This window comes from Anticarsia gemmatalis, chromosome 29 (genome assembly GCF_050436995.1).
Source record: "Anticarsia gemmatalis isolate Benzon Research Colony breed Stoneville strain chromosome 29, ilAntGemm2 primary, whole genome shotgun sequence".
In the NCBI taxonomy this organism is placed as follows: domain Eukaryota; kingdom Metazoa; phylum Arthropoda; class Insecta; order Lepidoptera; family Erebidae; genus Anticarsia; species Anticarsia gemmatalis.
In genome coordinates, this window is record NC_134773.1 from 4,398,338 (window position 1) to 4,418,298 (window position 19,961).

The 19,961-nt window shown below is 43.3% G+C and overlaps 1 protein-coding gene across 2 annotated transcripts in view; it reads right to left on the minus strand.

The window, feature by feature from the left end:
• The window catches only part of Slik (Sterile20-like kinase), a 56,962-nt gene that overhangs the window by 12,501 nt on the left and 24,500 nt on the right, over positions 1-19,961 (minus strand). The window contains exons 5-22 of one of the 2 annotated variants that reach the window (XM_076133250.1): positions 19,667-19,865; positions 18,974-19,104; positions 18,084-18,263; positions 17,591-17,734; positions 14,967-15,045; positions 13,792-13,952; positions 13,138-13,452; positions 11,924-12,445; positions 10,688-10,924; positions 10,072-10,213; positions 9,028-9,140; positions 7,773-7,894; positions 7,103-7,255; positions 6,450-6,539; positions 5,646-5,748; positions 4,583-4,740; positions 3,334-3,541; positions 2,288-2,491 (exon numbers count right to left, since the gene is read on the minus strand). In XM_076133250.1, coding sequence (XP_075989365.1) covers positions 2,288-2,491; positions 3,334-3,541; positions 4,583-4,740; positions 5,646-5,748; positions 6,450-6,539; positions 7,103-7,255; positions 7,773-7,894; positions 9,028-9,140; positions 10,072-10,213; positions 10,688-10,924; positions 11,924-12,445; positions 13,138-13,452; positions 13,792-13,952; positions 14,967-15,045; positions 17,591-17,734; positions 18,084-18,263; positions 18,974-19,104; positions 19,667-19,865 — 3,261 coding nt within the window. Of the gene's footprint in view, positions 1-165; positions 2,492-3,333; positions 3,542-4,582; positions 4,741-5,645; positions 5,749-6,449; positions 6,540-7,102; positions 7,256-7,772; positions 7,895-9,027; positions 9,141-10,071; positions 10,214-10,687; positions 10,925-11,923; positions 12,446-13,137; positions 13,453-13,791; positions 13,953-14,966; positions 15,046-17,590; positions 17,735-18,083; positions 18,264-18,973; positions 19,105-19,666; positions 19,866-19,961 lie in introns of those variants that run through there. The other variant, XM_076133249.1, reaches the window with a different exon arrangement.

Consider the following 19,961-nt stretch of genomic DNA (forward strand, 5'->3'; position numbering starts at 1 on the left):
TTTTCCAGCTGTCAAATGCGAAGACCAAAAATTGCTATGCTCATGTCATAACAAACGTGCTCATTACATCATGTCGCGGTCATATGAACTGAGCCTTAAGGCGTTTCGGGCGGCTTGAACAACTTTGACACTAAGTTGTACACAGTAGTAGTAGTACTGTACCTGGTGCCTCTGCTGCAGGTACTGTCGGTCGGCGAGCGCCTGGCGGTCACGATGCGCGTCATGTATCCGCCTCAGCACCGCGTCCCCCGCGTCACGAAGTACGATCAGTAGTAGTAGTACTGTACCTGGTGCCTCTGCTGCAGGTACTGTCGGTCGGCGAGCGCCTGGCGGTCACGATGCGCGTCATGTATCCGCCTCAGCACCGCGTCCCCCGCGTCACGAAGTACGATCAGTAGTAGTAGTACTGTACCTGGTGCCTCTGCTGCAGGTACTGTCGGTCGGCGAGCGCCTGGCGGTCACGATGCGCGTCATGTATCCGCCTCAGCACCGCGTCCCCCGCGTCACGAAGTACGATCAGTAGTAGTAGTACTGTACCTGGTGCCTCTGCTGCAGGTACTGTCGGTCGGCGAGCGCCTGGCGGTCACGATGCGCGTCATGTATCCGCCTCAGCACCGCGTCCCCCGCGTCACGAAGTACGATCAGTAGTAGTAGTACTGTACCTGGTGCCTCTGCTGCAGGTACTGTCGGTCGGCGAGCGCCTGGCGGTCACGATGCGCGTCATGTATCCGCCTCAGCACCGCGTCCCCCGCGTCACGAAGTACGATCAGTAGTAGTAGTACTGTACCTGGTGCCTCTGCTGCAGGTACTGTCGGTCGGCGAGCGCCTGGCGGTCACGATGCGCGTCATGTATCCGCCTCAGCACCGCGTCCCCCGCGTCACGAAGTACGATCAGTAGTAGTAGTACTGTACCTGGTGCCTCTGCTGCAGGTACTGTCGGTCGGCGAGCGCCTGGCGGTCACGATGCGCGTCATGTATCCGCCTCAGCACCGCGTCCCCCGCGTCACGAAGTACGATCAGTAGTAGTAGTACTGTACCTGGTGCCTCTGCTGCAGGTACTGTCGGTCGGCGAGCGCCTGGCGGTCACGATGCGCGTCATGTATCCGCCTCAGCACCGCGTCCCCCGCGTCACGAAGTACGATCAGTAGTAGTAGTACTGTACCTGGTGCCTCTGCTGCAGGTACTGTCGGTCGGCGAGCGCCTGGCGGTCACGATGCGCGTCATGTATCCGCCTCAGCACCGCGTCCCCCGCGTCACGAAGTACGATCAGTAGTAGTAGTACTGTACCTGGTGCCTCTGCTGCAGGTACTGTCGGTCGGCGAGCGCCTGGCGGTCACGATGCGCGTCATGTATCCGCCTCAGCACCGCGTCCCCCGCGTCACGAAGTACGATCAGTAGTAGTAGTACTGTACCTGGTGCCTCTGCTGCAGGTACTGTCGGTCGGCGAGCGCCTGGCGGTCACGATGCGCGTCATGTATCCGCCTCAGCACCGCGTCCCCCGCGTCACGAAGTACGATCAGTAGTAGTAGTACTGTACCTGGTGCCTCTGCTGCAGGTACTGTCGGTCGGCGAGCGCCTGGCGGTCACGATGCGCGTCATGTATCCGCCTCAGCACCGCGTCCCCCGCGTCACGAAGTACGATCAGTAGTAGTAGTACTGTACCTGGTGCCTCTGCTGCAGGTACTGTCGGTCGGCGAGCGCCTGGCGGTCACGATGCGCGTCATGTATCCGCCTCAGCACCGCGTCCCCCGCGTCACGAAGTACGATCAGTAGTAGTAGTACTGTACCTGGTGCCTCTGCTGCAGGTACTGTCGGTCGGCGAGCGCCTGGCGGTCACGATGCGCGTCATGTATCCGCCTCAGCACCGCGTCCCCCGCGTCACGAAGTACGATCAGTAGTAGTAGTACTGTACCTGGTGCCTCTGCTGCAGGTACTGTCGGTCGGCGAGCGCCTGGCGGTCACGATGCGCGTCATGTATCCGCCTCAGCACCGCGTCCCCCGCGTCACGAAGTACGATCAGTAGTAGTAGTACTGTACCTGGTGCCTCTGCTGCAGGTACTGTCGGTCGGCGAGCGCCTGGCGGTCACGATGCGCGTCATGTATCCGCCTCAGCACCGCGTCCCCCGCGTCACGAAGTACGATCAGTAGTAGTAGTACTGTACCTGGTGCCTCTGCTGCAGGTACTGTCGGTCGGCGAGCGCCTGGCGGTCACGATGCGCGTCATGTATCCGCCTCAGCACCGCGTCCCCCGCGTCACGAAGTACGATCAGTAGTAGTAGTACTGTACCTGGTGCCTCTGCTGCAGGTACTGTCGGTCGGCGAGCGCCTGGCGGTCACGATGCGCGTCATGTATCCGCCTCAGCACCGCGTCCCCCGCGTCGGCGAGCGCGGCCACGAATGCTCGCTCGCGCTCGGCGTGCTCGGCGTCCAGTCTCGCTCGACGCTGACGGTATGCTTCCTTGCGACGGTCCTTCGCCACTAGCTCTACTTCCTATAACAATATTACATATAAAAATATCTTTGAAAACGTTGAGAGAACGCCCTAGAAAGACATACACGGATCATATCAGCGATGGCTTGCAAAAAAGTATCTAAATTTGAAAAAAGGCTTGTAGCACATATTCTATTTTACGCGCGGCCGGCGCGGGCGCCACGTCTTCGCTGCTCACGGACCTTCCCGAGCGGATGCCGGCAACGCCCGAAGACTGCCGCGCGTCGATGTATAGCAGCCTCGCGAAGCAATATCTCAGTCTCTTCTTTAAAGCGAAATGAGCGAGATATTGCCTCGAGAGGCTGCTCGCTTATTCCGCCGTCCTCTAACTATAATGCCGTTATCTACAAAAACAATTTTGTAGATAACGGCATTTTGTTTCGAGATATTCACGAAAAGGCACGAGAAAAGAAATATGCAATGCTGTTTCCTGATGCTGCTAAAGATATTTCAAATCGCAGTTTCCAGATAGTTACGAAACAGCATTGCATATTTCTTTTCTAGCGCCTTTTTAACGAATATCTCGAAAAATTGTATTTGTAGATAACGGCATTATAGTTAGAGGACGGCAGTACTGTTAACGACTGTCAAAGATCTTCGAAATTGACAGCCGGGACCCACAATTTAACGTGCCTTCCGAAACACGGAGGAACTCGATATGTATAAGATGGTCACCCATCCACGGAACAACCTCGGCAAGCGTAGCTTATCCTCAGAGATCGATCCGTGCGGCTGTTGTAAACTAAGCCACGAGCTACTAAATACTTAAATTTGTTAGACGACTCAGTATACTTCGGAGGTATCGTAGTATGAACTAAAAGTACAAATTCTAGCGTAAGTACCTGTTTGAGCAGCCGTAGCTCGGACTTGAGCGTGTCTCGGAAGTGCTTGAGGTCTCGCTCGTGGTCGGCGCGCAGGCGCTTGGCGGCGTGGCGCAGCTCGGCCTCCAGCTGCTGCTCGGCGCGCTCGGCCGCGCCGCGCTGCGCCCGGGCCAGGGCTTCCAGGTCCGACTCGTGCGCCCGGCCTAAAGAGACTAGCTCGGCCTCGAACCTGGGGGAGATATAGGTTTAATGTGGCACTTGACAAACAGTTTGAAAACTTTGGTTATTTCGACCGCGCGGTACAAGATCGAAGTAAACAGCTAGTATCGTCTACATCACCGCGCTACGACCCGCGCGATAGTTCTTGAACCGCGAGAAACCGCGCGGTTTCTCGTTTCTGTTACCGCGCGGTGATGTAGACAATACTAGCTGTTTACTCCAATTATGTACCGCGCGGCAGAAAGTTTCGCGCGGCTCCGCGTGATTATATGAACTTAGCCTTTACATCAAAATTTACGTTTGTCTGTGTGGTTAACGTGGTCACCTCGCTGCAATAACCGTAGCGCCGCGTGTGGTGATACACACCCAGGACTAATATTTGTGTGATGAGCACGAGTATCTGTTCTGAGCTTGTTAATGTATCTATACAAGTATGTATTTACAGGTATATAAGTATGTTTATCATTTATTTAGTTACAGTAAAAGCTCTGCTAAATTTGGAATCTAATGACTATGTGTCAATTATCCTATTATATTTATTACTTGACCGTTAAAACAACAAAATATTTCACATCAAAATCAACCTTCCTTCAAATTATGTTGGAGTCGACTTCCAGTCTCACCGGATGCAACTGAATACAAGTACTTTTCACGATACTCGTCAATAAGACTGGTCAATCTTCTGATAACTAGTAACGATTGTCAAAGATCGTTCGAATCGAACATTTGTCAAAAATGAGAGCTTCGACCCACAATTTACCGTATCTTCCGAAACACGGAGAAACTCGATAAACACAATATTAAAACTTCCTAACTCCGGGCAATTTCTAAGAAGTTGTTAACAGAATATCTCAGGGAAGACTTTTTGGCCCGACCAAGGATTCGAACCCGAGACCTCTTGTGCGACAGTAGCACACATTTAACATGAAGTTTGTAAAGCATATTTTAACCTGAAAAAAATAATTCCCGCGCCTGTTGTTACTTAACCAGCTTACTACATAAAAAATATTCTTAATAAAAAATGCTAATATGTTGGTATGTGTCCCCATACCTCTTATCCTGCTGGTCCCTGAGCTGCGCCTCCTTCGCGTTGAGGTCCTGGAACTGCTTCTGCTCCTGCTTCTGCAGCATCTTGATCTCTCGCAGCTCTTGCTTGCGGAGCGCGTGGTCGTCCCACGTGCGGCCGCTCTCTTCGTCACCCCAGATCACCTGGACACAATAATAAGAGTTAATATTGAGTTTAACCTGTTATAAAGTAGGAGGTTTACAAAATAATACAGTAACAATTGTCTGTCTTAACCTATGGGAAGAAGACGTGATTTTATGTATGTATGTACGTATTAAAATTATTAACATTTTACAACAAAGTTTTATGATTTCTATATTGTTCATATTGAAATGATTGAATAGAAGATAAAAATATTGGTTTTTAATTATAAAATAATCAAGTTCAGTCTAGCCCACTGCTGGGCACAAGTTAAAACTAAGACGCAGGATTTGATTTCCTCACGTTATCCAAATGCAGCTTTGGGACTTATCTTTCAAGAACCTTTATTAATAAGTTTACGCCTTATTTTATTTACTAGCTGACCCACGCAACTTCACTTGCGTCACATAAGAGAGAATGGGTCAAAATATTCCCTGTTTTTGTAACATTTTTTATTGCAACTCCGCTCCTTTAGGTCGTTGCGTGATGATATATAGCCTATAGCCTTCCTCGATAAATGGACTATCTAACACTGAAAGAATTTTTCAAATCGGACCAGTAGTTCGTGAGATTAGCGCGTTCAAACAAACAATCAAACAAACAAACTCTTCAGCTTTATAATATTAGTATAGATTTAAGATAGCTTTAATATTACTCAAAGATATTTGTTTGTTTGTATTAACGGTGAAAAACATTGCATGTTTGTGCGCCTATAAGAACACAAATATTACAACCCGCAGTCGATCAGCCTAATGAAATCATACTAAAAACTACTACAACTAAAAAAATTTAAAAGTTCTTCGCACTAAGTCATTAGGGTGGACTCAAGGCAACTCCTTCAGGAGAGAGACCGATGTCCAGCAGTGGGACAGTAACAAGTCTTTATTTATATAATACAAGTGCTTACCTTAGACGTGGTAGTAGTGACGATAACACCATCTATCTCAAACTTTCTGGTACGTTTGCGTGTCTTCTTCTTCAAGTTGGCCATGTGGATGTCTTCCTTTGACCTAAGGAAATAGTAGTATTTAGTATTCAGACGCACAGTTGAAACTACTGAGCGTAGACACATTTGCTATGAACATTCCTTAGTAAGTGTAGAGGAGCACTAAGAGAGGATTTTTTGGTAATAACCTCCCCGAAGACAGTAAGAAGGGGGATTGTTTGTATAATTGAATAAAAACAATTTGTTGTAACTGGAAAACTAAAAAGCACACGCGGTCAAAGGCTCGGATGGGCGCTGGTTAATAATATGAGGAATAATATTTTATTCAATTTCAAATCTTTATATATATAATTCTCTTGTAAGTGTGTATGTCACTGAACTTCTCAAACGACTGGACCGATTTTAATGATTTTTTTTGTGTGTGTTCAAGGGGATCTGAGAATGGTTTAGATTCACAATTTTGACCGCTGGACAATGTTTTTTTAAATATTTTTTTAATTTATTAGACAGGACAACGTCTGTCGGGTCCGCTAGTAATAATATATGGCTGTCTCCGTGGCGCAGTGGTTTATGTCACTATCACTACCATTGCGTCGAGAGGTCGTGGGTTCGATTCCCACATTTCACTCCACTTTCCTCGTTTCGGATCTGGTTGTACTTTGTGTCCGTTGTTTATGTTTATAAAAGTCCCCGCGACACAAGAGCAATTCTTAGTGCGGGAGTTGTCTTTTTAAATATGATAGTATATTACTATTGTTATATTACCTTTGTATCCTATTAACAGGCTGTCCATCTTGGTTCTTTCTTCTTAGCACCACTTGTTCTCCATTGTCGAGGTTCTGTTCCGTGTTCACTCTGTGACAAACATACATACAAATATTAATAATATAGCTAATATCCCACTGCTGGGCAAGGATCTTCTTTGAATGCGAGAGGGGGTAGGGGTTACCCAAGGCAACACCACTGACTTTTCCAAGTGATGTGTGTATTAGAAATAATTATCACTTGTTCCAATAATGAAGGAAAACATCGTAATGAAACCTTGGACGCCAAAAACACAAACAAACAAAGGTTCCGTACCAAAAACACGATTATTGTATGGGGACCCCCTTAATAAATATTTTAAATTTTTTTGTATTTGTTGTTCTAGTAGCAACGGAAATACATAATTTGTGATAATTTCAGCTTTCTTACTATATATCTATCACGGTTTATAAGAAACATCCTTGAGACACGCAGACAGCAGAGGTTTAGTATTAGGGTCCCGTTTAACCCTTTGGGTACTAAACCTTAAAAAAGTATTATCATTTACCAAACAGTGACTCGAACTGATTATGACTTCAGTAGTCATTTTTTTTAGTAGAAAGGCAGGTCGGGATATTCAAAATGATTTCTCTAGTAACGTAAAGGTACGGTACCTGGTGCCTCCATTGACGTTCAGATGTGCCAGATGGAGCTGGTCATCGTGCGACGTGGTGGTGTTGGTGGTGGCGCTGGTGGCCAGCGAGTCTGCGTCCTGCGCCACCCTCGATGATGAGGAGGCGACTGAACCACTGTCGGATTGGGATCTCCTGTGGAAAGGTATAGCAAGTTAGTATAAAATTTAAAATTAATGAAAATATAAGTCCCCAACCGGCACTTGGCCAGCGTGGTGGACTCAAGGCCTAACCCCTCCTCCTCGTTTGGGAGAGGAGACTTGCCCTGCAGTGGGACAGTATTGGGTTTAAAAAATGACAAATCAAAAAAATGAGTTGAAAGTTGATAATTATAGCGAAATAAATATATGTATAAGGAAATGCATTTTTTTCTGCAGCAATGCATTTTTTTTTTGTTTTGATGTAAGAAGAATATAAAAATTCTTGTTAAATCGCTTATTAGGGACTATTTTAATCACTAACCCCGGTTTCTGAGGTACATTTAGCGGCAGTTTATCTATTCTATAGCGTTTAAAATCATGTAAAAAAACGCTTTTGAATAGATAAACTACAGTAACCAGGGGTAGGTGTTTTTGGAAATTCTCTACGAAGGGGGTGAATTTCCACGCGGGCAAAGCTGCGGGCGCAATGCTAGTTAATAAATAGTATTTACCTTTCAAAGCTGTCCGGACTTAACCTCGTACTGACGGAGCCTAACGCTATATGTGTGGCGGCCGAGTCTCGAACCCGAACCTCTTCGTTACCGACCGTCACGACTGACACGTGTGACGTATCCTGTAAAACAAAAAATTTACATCAGATTTATAAATAAAATTCAGTTCTCCCTAGATCGTAGTCGGTCTTCTCAACACAGGCATGCCTAGTGAGAAGACCACCAGATATTGTACCTACCGTTTATAATAATGTACCACTCATAACTTTTAAACTGTCGCGTTGCATGTTTAATGTATAATAGAATACGGGAATTAACGCGAACACGGCGAGTGCAACCTGCGCCGAAACGTTAGGCATTTTAAGGTAAAATGCGTGTTCGCGTTAATTCCCGTATTCTATTATACATATACTGTACCAGCTTTAGATATAGTAATAATATGACGTGTTTATTTTAGAAACTTTTATATATTATTATGTCAAATTTTTTGATCCTAGCCTTTCTTCCAAACTATGTTGAAATAGGCAGTTGAATATCAGTATTTTACATAGAGCGACTGTCTATCGCACCCGTAAAACACAGTTACTTGGGTTATAACACGATACCCTTCGGTAAGACTGGTTGTCAGACTTTTAAGCATCTGTTAACGACTGTCAAAGATCTTTAAAAATGACAGCCGGGACCCACAATTTAACGTGCCTTCCGAAACACGCAGAAACTCGATATGTATAAGTTGATCACCCATCCACAGGACAACCTCGGCAAGCGTAGCTTAGCCTCAGAGATCGATCCGCGCGGCTGTTGTTCACTCAGCCACGAGCTCCTCACACTTCTTATAATATACTCTTTGTTATTACATTTTCTTTTCTTTAACTTGAGATTGGCTGATTGCGATAACAGCCATAGAATTATGAGCCACATTTGACCTAAGCGAAGCCAGATTTTCATCTAGTATACAATGGTTTGTTTGTCGTATGGTCAGTGGTCAACCTAGTGTCAAAGTTGTTCAAGCCGCCCGAGAGGCCTTTGACGTCGCTTAACGACTGTTATCTTAGTAGACAACAACCTGGACTGACTTTTAACGTGCCCTCCGAAGCACGGAGACACCCAGTTCAAATACCACTATGCGGTCAACCATCTATGGAATGACCGCGCCAATGGTTGCTTAACCCACGGATCGTTTACCGACCAGTGAGCGCAACTGGCTATGGGCGCCTCGGGGTTATAGTATACAATAATATCACATAATATTTACCAAGTTCAGTCCATTAGTGACACTATCGTCGAACACGCCTGAATCAGTGGCGGCGGCGGCCGGACTTAAGATTAGGACTTCGCTGCTGTCCAGACGACGACCTCTTGTCTTCTCTGTAACAAAAGTTAAAAATAATGAGTACTTATAAACTTAACTATACTTTGTCCATTATATTATTAGTCTTTTGACAGTTCACGTTCATAAAGTTGAGTTATTCCGTTCGGATCCCCAATACTGATACCCTAGTATTTTAAAATGATTTTCTATTCCGGTCTGATCCCCCGTATATAAACAGTCAGGGTATCCGATCGGAATGAAATATTTAAATTTATTACAATGTTTATATACGGGGGATCAGACCGGAATAGAAAATAATTTTAAAATACTAGGGTATCAGTATTGGGGATCCGAACGGAATAACTCATAAAGTTTTGTATTGCTGACGTGAAAATGTCATACAAATAATATTAGTACTTCATGGACGGGTACCGCCCACTTAGTGATGAGTTACACATAGAGATTACTACGATTGTGCCACCGATTAAAAATAATCGGTAAAAGTTAATGTTATAAGCATTATATTTGCTGAAAAATACTAGTCTACTTGTGACTAGATAAATTAAGTATCTTGCTTTCCCCTAATAGTGCAGTGAGCAGTGATAACCGAGTGGTATAAGTTGATACAGGTTCGAACCCGAGGCAACACACCAATGACTTTTCCAAGTTATGTGTGTTTTAGAAATAATTATCACATGCTCCAACGGTGAAGGAAAACATCGTGAGGAAACCTTGCATGCCTAAAATTTGTTTAATACATTTATTGAGGGCATGCAAAGTCCCCAACCCGCACTTGGCCAGCGTGGTGGACTCAAGGCCTAATCCCTCCCTCATTACGGGAGGAGACCCTTGCCCATCAGTGGGACAGTAATGGGTTAAATTTATATCTTTCTTTCCCTATGAAAAGAGTATTCATGATGCGTTTTTTTTTAAATCAACCTGTATGTACGCTCAGTCGGGTACAACGTAGCGTTACTGTGCGTGTACCTGTGTAGGAGTGCGTGGTGTCGAGCGAGTCCAGCGAGGAGGGCGCGAAGCAGTCGTCGTCCGAGGACGAGCCCGCGCCCACGATCACCACCTCGTCCGCCAGCGGCGGCAGCGTCGAGATCGTCACTGCGTTGGGCGGCAGCTGCGACAAACATACTACATTAACCCTCTTATTCATAAATACACCATAAACTTATTTTAGTTAAAAAGCTACTATAATATGTTTTCTCTTTTTCAATTCGCTAATGAATTAGGTGGAAAGTGGAATTGGGCCGGACATATTCACCGGATGCAGCCTGAGAGATGGGGCTAATATAGCCACGAAGTGGGTGCCACAAGATGGTCGGCGGCAACGGGGAAGGCCCAAACGGAGATAGCGGGACGACATAGACGCGTTCCTGGAAGATTGGCCGGAAGCAGCAAGCGTCCGAGGGGACTGGAAGTCTAGGGGAGAGGCCTTTGCTCAGCAGTGGGACACAGAAATTAGTTAAAATATATGATATTTCAATGAATGTTTTTGAAGGTTAATCGCATGCTTTTAATATAGCAAATGTCTAAATCTCCACATCCGATATAGCTGCGTTAGAACTCTAGTACAAACATATAGATCACTCACCGGTGCAGCAGTACTAAGTACAGGCGGATGCGTAGTCGTCACAGTCACTAGTCCAGCGGGCGCGGCGGCCGCTAAGCTATTAGGTTCCACCAGCACCACGACGGGCGACACGGCCGACACCGACGTGGTCGCCGACACTGACGTCACCGGCGACATCGGCGACACTACCACTAGCGACGGCGGGGACGGTGGGGACGGTGCGCGGGCCTTCGATGGTGATGATTCTTTGGGTTGTGGCTGGAAACGAAATATACAAATTAGTAAAATGTCTCAACTGCACGTTTGTCTGTGTGGTTAACATGGTCACCTCGCCGCAATAACCGTAGCGCCGCGTGTGGTTCAATCACACCAGGGACTAATATTTGTGTGATGAGCACGAGTATCTGTTCTGAGCTTGTTAATCTATACTAATATAATAAAGCTGAAGAGTTTGTTTGTTTGTTTGTTTGATTGTTTGATTGTTTGATTGTTTGATTGTTTGATTGTTTGATTGTTTGTTTGTTTGATTGTTTGTTTGTTTGATTGTTTGTTTGTTTGATTGTTTGTTTGTTTGTTTGTTTGAACGCGCTAATCTCAGGAACTACTGTTCCGATTTGAAAAATTCTTTCAGTGTTAGATAGCCCATTTATCGAGGAAAGCTATAGGCTATATAACATCACGCTACGGTCATTAGGAGCGGAGTAGCAACGAAAAATGTTACAAAAACGGGGAAAATTTTGACCCATTCTCTTAGGTGACGCAAACGAAGATGCGCGCGTCAGCTAGTGTAGCTATATAAGTATGTTTAATGTTTATCAGTTACTTGGTTACCTACATTGTCTAATAAGGTTTGTTTTTTAATTTTTTTTAGGTAGATATAGAGATAGAAGTGTTTATTTCTAGTTTTTATGACTAAACTCAATATGGGAATATTGAAACCCCGAAAACCAACACATACCACTTTGGACAAGCTCTATTCCGTCAAAATATTAGGTCGGGGAAAAAGTCTTTTCGTATTATAGTATGTATGAACTTGTAATAAAATCTTTTCTCTACACAAAAAGCTCGATATTTGGGTACCTCGCGAGCTCACTGAAAGAAAGCTTGTACCATGTACTCATTTGTGATTCTTGAAGCCCAAGGAGATTTTATTACAAGTAATATTATGTGTACCAGTGGAGAGTATAAAATTCGTACTTATAAGAAGTTTACGAAATAAAAGATATTTTCAATTTGTAATACAAAAACAACACTCACCGTAACAGGCCTAATTTCAACACTATTCTGCTGCGACCGTCTCTCCTTTCTCTTCTCTTCTCTCTCATCGACAGAGCTCTGTCTCGAATAACTCTTCTCCAATCGGCTTATTTCTGCACTGACTCTATTCACTTCCGAAGTAACCCGGTTTAATTCGGCATTCACCCGAGCACTCTCCGAAGACACCCGAGTGGTTTCCGAAGACACCCGAGTGGTTTCCGAACTAAGTCTTGTACTCTCCGAACTTGAACGATTATTGTCGCTAAGCCGGGTATCCGAGCTTATGTGGGCATTATCCGAAGTTATTAGCACATTTTCCGAACTTTCCCGAGTGGTTTCCGAACTTAGCCGATTGGTTTCAGTACTCCGGTTGCCTTCAATTTTGTCCGTATGTATAGAGCTTGGTCTACTCCTGACAATATCTTCATTCAACACGGAGTCTTGTGTGTCCTGGTTTGGTGTTTGTGTGTCTTTTAAATCTGTGGTTTTGTTTTCTACTGCTTTTTCCGCGTCTCGACATACCTGTGGGAAAATTTAAAAGATATTTGGTTTAGTGAAATAAAAATAGATTGTATAGTCCCATTGGTAGGGTATATGATTAATGATTAACATAATATATAATTCAAATTTAACCCATTACTGTCCCACTGCTGGGCAAGGGTCTCCTCCCGTAATAAGGGAGGGGTTAGGCCTTTAGTCCACCACGCTGGCCAAGTGTGGGTTGGGGACTTTGCATGCTCTCAATAACTGTGTTAAACAAATTTTAGGCATGCAAGGTTTCCTCACGATGTTTTCCTTCACCATTGGAACAAGTGATAATTATTTATAATACACATATAACTTCGAAAAGTCATTGGTGTGTTGCCTCGGGTTCGAACATGCGACCACTTGTGTGGAGGTGATTTCTGAGTCGTCAAAAATAGTTTAAGATTTTGACGCTGAGTTGAGTTACAGGTACCATAAATGGCAATAGGCCTATTATATGTGGGATTATGTCTTAAGCCACAAAATGGCTTACGCCTTTGGGCATAGACTTCATAAATACAGCACCAGACAAATGATTTTTACAAGTAATAGTATTCGAGCTGAGCGTCTCCATGCTTCGAGCACGTTACAAGTCTAACTTGTTAACATAACATGAGTTCAGACAAACACTTCAACTACTTTGACATTAGGTTCACCACTAACCATACGGTTTATAAATAAGTAAGTACCTGGTCGACAATAAGTCTCCCTGTATGCGAGGGCGAAGGATCTCTCGGTGGTGACGGCTGTGCTTGTGACGTCACACTTGCTGCTGACGTCACTGACGTGGACGACGTCGGCGAGGTCGGCGACGTGGGCGACGTAGGTGAAGTAGGTGTGGCCGGCGCGGTGGGCGGGCGGGGCGCGGGCTGCTTGCGGCCCGGCGCCTGCGTGGGCGTGGCGGAGGGCGTGGCGGGGGGCGGGGCCTGCGCGGGGGGCGGGGCAGGGGGCGGCGGGCTCGACGATGGCGGGGGCGGCGCTGGGCCTTTTTCTTTTTTTGGTGCCTGTAATAAAGATACAGATATTGTTTCAGTCGTAGTTATAGGCATATTATAATGTAGGATTCAGTTTCATTGAAGCTGATGATGCAGGACTTTGGTTTATAGTATGTCGTACATTCTCTATTACATTACTCTCATGGTCCGGTGTTACAGATAATTGAGATGACCTATGAGAAGGCAACTTCTGAATCGGGGAATTCACTAAGCATTTCTTGATAAAATAATTTAGGAATACATTTTTGTTTCGATCCGGGATTTGAACTCGACACCTCTCTTTGCTGTTGTCGCATACACTATCAACCACGTCGCAGGGGTGAAGGTGATATAATGTAATAAACTCACGGGTGGTTTCCTATCAGCAGGCGGGTGCTCGTCGTCGTGCGGTCGCTTGGCGGCGGCGGGCAGCGCGGCGGCGGCGGGCGCGGGCGCGGCGGGGGTGGGGGAGGGGGGCGCGCGGGGCGCGGGGCTGGCGGCCGTGCTGCCCGCCAGGGGCTCCTCCGACACTGGGGGGAAAACAATAGATTAATATACATATTTAAAATATATCAGTTGCTCTAACGGTGAAGAAAAACATCGTGATAAAACCTTAAATATATCAGCTTAGCCTTTTTCAGACTTTCAAGCTTCTGACTACTGTTAACGGCTGTCAAAGATCTTCGAAAATGACCGCCGAGACCCACAATTTAACGTGCTTTCCGAAACACTGAGGAACTCGATATGTGTAAGATGGTCACCCATCCACAGAACAACCTCGAAACGTGGCTTAACCGCAGAGATCGATCCGTGCGGCTGTCGTTAACTAAACCACGAACTCTTCTACGTGATGAAACCTTGCATGCCAAAATTTTTTTTAAACATTAAGACGTGCTAAGTCCCCAACTTGCACTTTGCCAACGCGGTGGACTCAAGGTGCAACCCTCTCTCATTCGGAAGGAAAACTTTGCCCAGTTGTGAGACACTAATGTGCTATAAAAAATTGTCTGGTTAATGGACTATAGGATACATACGTACATATTATGTACAAAAATATGTAACCTTTGTCCCAAAACACCACTCGTGACTCGCTACAATCCCTACAAACTTCCCTTGCCTCATTCAGATCCATATAGACAAACAGGAATTTATGACACATAATCTAAGCCGCAACTTCAACAACGACTATCATGACTGTCAATATTTAACCTAAATTAATAAATAATTTGATTTTGATTTTAACAATTTATCTATCACATTTCATCCCGAAGTCTTAATTATTTATCTGAGAGCTAAAACAAATAATCCATACTAATATTATAAATGCGAAAGTAACTCTGTCTGTCTGTCTGTTACTCAATCACGCCTAAACTACTAAACCAATTTGCATGAAATTTGGTATGGAGATATTTTGATACCCGAGAAACGACATAGGCTACTTTTTATTCTGGGAAAATGACGCATTCCTATGGGCAAATTCAGGTGGCGGATGAAGTTGCGGGTAAAAGCTAGTATCATATAAATTATAAGTAAATGTAACTCACTCTTGACATCGGGCGTCTCGCCGGAGCGCACGGAGGTCGAGTCATCTTCCTCCATAGGCATATGAGAGCTGCGCGGCTCCTGTTAACATAAGCGTGAAGATATAGATAGTAGTAGTATAGTAGTAGTAGTGTATTAACATAAAGTATACAAAAATAGGTACTTTTAAAATAAAAAATAACCCTCTTATTCATAAAAATGTATGAAGTTATGAAAAACTTAAAAAGTGTTTTGTTCCTTTCACTCCTTAGCGAAATGTAAAAGAGAGAACATATTATCGTAGCTTTTTAACTAAAATAGCTTTATAGTGTGTTTGTGAATAAGAGGGTAAAACTAAATATATTAAAAAAAAACTAAAATAATTGGTAAGGAGTTAGTAGCGTGCAATATTATTAAATTTAACTTAAATAATAATAATAATTTGATAAGAACAAAACCATTTCTGTTATTTATCGTCGTTATAGCAGTCACAAATATAGCATTACACTTGCAAAGGTCTGTTATAGCTCAACAACTTAGTAGAGAGAGGTTCGCGGTACGGAGGTATACAACATACAGAATGTAGAACATCAGTGACTCGGCTTATACAGCTGACGGTGACCTGTTTGATAGATCGGTACTTTAAATTCGAAATACACGGAATTGTTCATTATAATCTAGATAATTCGTGCACGCTAAAACTCTCTACTAACTTGTTAGACTATAGTTGACTGGTAACTATGAAATTTCGCATTGAGATAGTATTATTTTGAATAGAATAAAAAAAGTGGTTCAACTTTTTTATATTGGGGTTCCATCCGATGAATTTGCTAAGGGCCTTGCACGCTATAGTTACGCCACTGTACTCCGGGTTTTATGCGACGAAGAGGAATAAACTAGTTGTGACAGGGTATATTCGTGACTGCTATGTATAAGGTCGGGGAAAAAGTCTTTTCGCATTATAGTATGTATGAACTTGTAATATAATCTTTTCTCTACACGTAGACTCGATATTTGGGTACCTCACGAGTTCACTGAAAGAAACCTAATGAACCGTGTACTCATTGGTGATTGTTGAAGCCAAAGAGATTTTATTACAAGTTCATACATACTATAATGCCAATAGACTTTTTCCCCGACCTAATATATTAGTTAGTTATTTACCTTCGACGCAGGCGGACGCTCTGGCGGCTGACAGGCCGATTCGTTTGCAATGTAAACCATTCGTTCTCACATTAACGTATGTTAGCAATTAATACATATTTATATATATTAAATACATCTATTAGTAATATTCGAAGAGCAAGTGGCAAAATATATTTATTAGTATGAGTTAGGGCTTAAAAATATAAAAACTGTCTCAACTATGCGAGCTAAACTAAAGTAACTTATTTTGACACGCCCAATAAATAATTGATTACTTCGTTTATATATGAAAAATATCTTTAAAAAAAATAGCAATCTTGGACAAACAGAGACATTATTAGTCGTTTATTATAGTTATAACTAATACTATGGTAGTAACTTAAAACTTCACTAATTTAGTAATTAGTTTATTTTCTAGTGATAATCTTATTTTGCTGAAATTCACTGCAAAAAGTATTAACTTTGTAGTATGTAATGATTTTCTTCAAATATTTAGGTTATTTTGCCGGTTATTAAAAATCTCTTATGCCCGGTTTCTGAGGTACATTTAGCGGTAGTTTATCTATTCAAATTGTCATGTTTATATGAGCTTAAACACTATTGAATAGATAAACTACCGCTAAATGCCTCCTCAGAGACTGGGCATAAATATCGTACATAAAAGTAATATTTATAAAATTATTATTAAATTATATACTAACCAATTCTCTGATACTGCTCCTTGTTGGGTTTCTGCTTGCCTTTCCTCGACTTAGACTGTTTATTGTACAAAGTTACATCGAGAATAGGCCAGCAGTTTCCGTTGTTAGTAAGCGTGCGAGAAGCGTACACACGTGTTAGTATTATATATTGTTATATATTATAGATATAAATACGTAATGTGCTTAATTTATTTATTTAAAAATACAATTTTCATTATTTCATAATTATGTGGCATTAACCCCCGTTTTCTGAGATACACTTAGCGGTAGTTTATCTATTCATTAAAATACTATTTATAGCATTAAAACTCATATAAAAACGCTATTGAATAGATAAACTACCGCTAAATGTACTCAGAAACCGGGGATTATACTTATAACATACTTTTAACACATCTGCTTATACCATTATATGTATGAAGTATAAAGTATAGTAGTTGGATGCCGATATTTAGAAATTCGCTAATATGTAGTTGCGGAGATTTTATTCCAAACATTAACTGCACGTTTGTGTGTGTGGTTAACGTGGTCACCTCGCCGCAATAACCGTAGCGCCGCGTGTGGTTCCAATCACACCCGGGACTAATATTTGTGTGATGAGCACAAGTATCTGTTCTGAGCTTGTTAATGTATCTATGTAAGTATGTATTTACAAGTATATAAGTATGTTTATCAGTTATCTGGTTACAGTACAAGCTCTGCTTGGTTTGGAATCAGACGACCGTGTGTGAGTTGTCCAATGATATATTTTTTTGGATATACGTGATACGCATACTAGACCATGTCACTTGGCTACTGACCTCCGAGTCATCGTCCACGACCTCCTCCTCGACGACCTCAGCCCTGTACTCGAGCAGCAAGTCCCGCAGCGGCTTGGAGTCCAGCTTGCCGCTCACAAACTCGTGCTTCAACAGTTCCACCGCCGTCGGCCTTTTCTCTGGGTCCTAGAAACAATAGGACAATAAATAACTGCTTTTTAGATATTTTAAAGAAAGGTACGGTTAAGTTCACAGGTCGCCCATAGCCAGTTGAGCTCACCGGTCATTCCATAGATGGGTGACCGCATAGTGGTATTTGAACTGGGCGTCTCCGTGATTTCTTATTCTAATCTTATCTATCTATAATTAACCTTTTGACCGCCACGGTCGGCTATACTGTGAAAGTGCTCACGACGTTATATTTTGCAACATTTGCCGGTTAAAGCGTCGTGAGCACTTTCTTATTTGTCAAGTATAGCCGACCGTGGCGGTCAAAGGGTTAAGAAATAGAACAACATAATATAGTCTATGTTACCTTGACCAGAGCTCTCGCTATAAAGTCATTGAAGGACTTGCTCCAGCGCGACGGCTGGTCGAGCGTGGGCGGCTCGCTCTTCTGTATCTTGAGTAATACTCGCATCGGCGTCATCTCGTGGTTAGGAGGTTCCATCTGAGCGAACTCGATCAGGGTTATGCCTAGTGACCAGATGTCCACCTGGAAGTAGAAATAAAATGGTTAATATTAATGTCGTCCTAGCAGATATCGGCTACAGGGCCCAGTTTCCTTGAAACCAGCTAACTGCATAATATTAGGTCGAGGAAAAAGTCTTTTCGCGTTACAGTATGTATGAACTTGTAATAAAATCTCTTTGGCTTCAAGAATCACAAATGAGTACACGGTACATTAGGTTTCTTTCAGTGAGCTCGTGAGGTACCCAAATATCGAGCTTTTTTGTGTAGAGAAAAGATTTTATTACAAGTTCATACATACTATAATGCGAAAATACTTTTTCCCCGACCTAATATGTAGTAATATTTTGTTATAGTCTAGTACCAGAAAATATATATTGTTTATCGTGAATCACTTTATTTATCGCTATCTTCCCTCAAGCATATAATTGTAGGATCGGCGGCCTAAAGAACATAAGTCAAAAAATTCGATATTTTTTTATTAGGTCTCTCGACTTCAAATAATTTAATACGCCGTCTGACTAAAGCACTTAAGTCACTAAGAAATAATTCCAACATACTAAGTGGTGTACCTTATCAGCCTCGCACAATTTGAAAATTCCAAGACGGAATAGAAAATGTTTATTATTGTTCCTGGAAAGTTGGACTTTTTGACTTATGTTCTTTAGTCCGCCGACCCTAGACGCCGGGTTATAATTATTATAACCCCTAAAGCGGTAATAACGTGTTCCATACCTTGAAGTCATAAGGATGGTCTCTGAAGGTCTCGCACAGCACCACCTCGGGCGCCATCCAGTACGGCGTGCCGATGAATGTGTCGTGCTTCTGCAGCGTCGACTTGTTCTTAGCTGACACGCCGAAGTCCGCTGTATAAATAATGTAATGTTAGTTTTAAATGTTACGTACAAGTTTGTAAGGAGCCAAGTAGCGTTTTCTGTCTACAATATTGGAGGAAAAGGCGTGACGTTATGTATGTATAATACACCTAATTCTATATAAGTATATGTATATAATATAACTACCTGCGCAACTTCGCTTGCGCCACATAAGAGTGAATGGATCATATTTTCCCCGTTTTTGTAACATTTTTTATTGGTACTCTGCTCCTATTGGTCGTAGCGTAATGATATAAAGCCTATAGCCTTCCTCGATAAATGAACTATCTAACACTGAAAGAATTTTTCGAATCGGACGAGTAGTTCCTAGCATTAGCGCGTTCAAACAAACAAACAAACAAACAAACAAACTCTTCAGCTTTATTATATTAGTATAGATTCTCTCTTATGTGACGCAAGCGAAGTTGCGCGGGTCGGCTAGTTAGTATAGATATGTAAATAATGTAATATGTATTATATGTATAAATGTACTAATATACTATTGGTCGTAGCGTGATTAGCATAGATTAATTATAGTATATATTCCACTCACCAAGTTTCACCCCTCCCGCCATAGTAGCGAGCACGTTCCCCGCCTTCAGGTCGCGATGTATCACCCTCCTCGAGTGCAAGAACTGCAGCCCGCGACACATCTCCCGGCACACGTACGCTATCTGCGCTTCGGAGAGACCCTTCTCTAGTTCAGCCATGACTGAATCTAAGGCGCCACCGTCGCAGTACTCTAGTAACATCTGGAATTGGGGAAAATATAGGTGTTTAATGATGGAGCTCGTGGCTTAATTAACAACAGCCGCACGGATCGATCTCTGAGGTTAAGCTACGGTTAC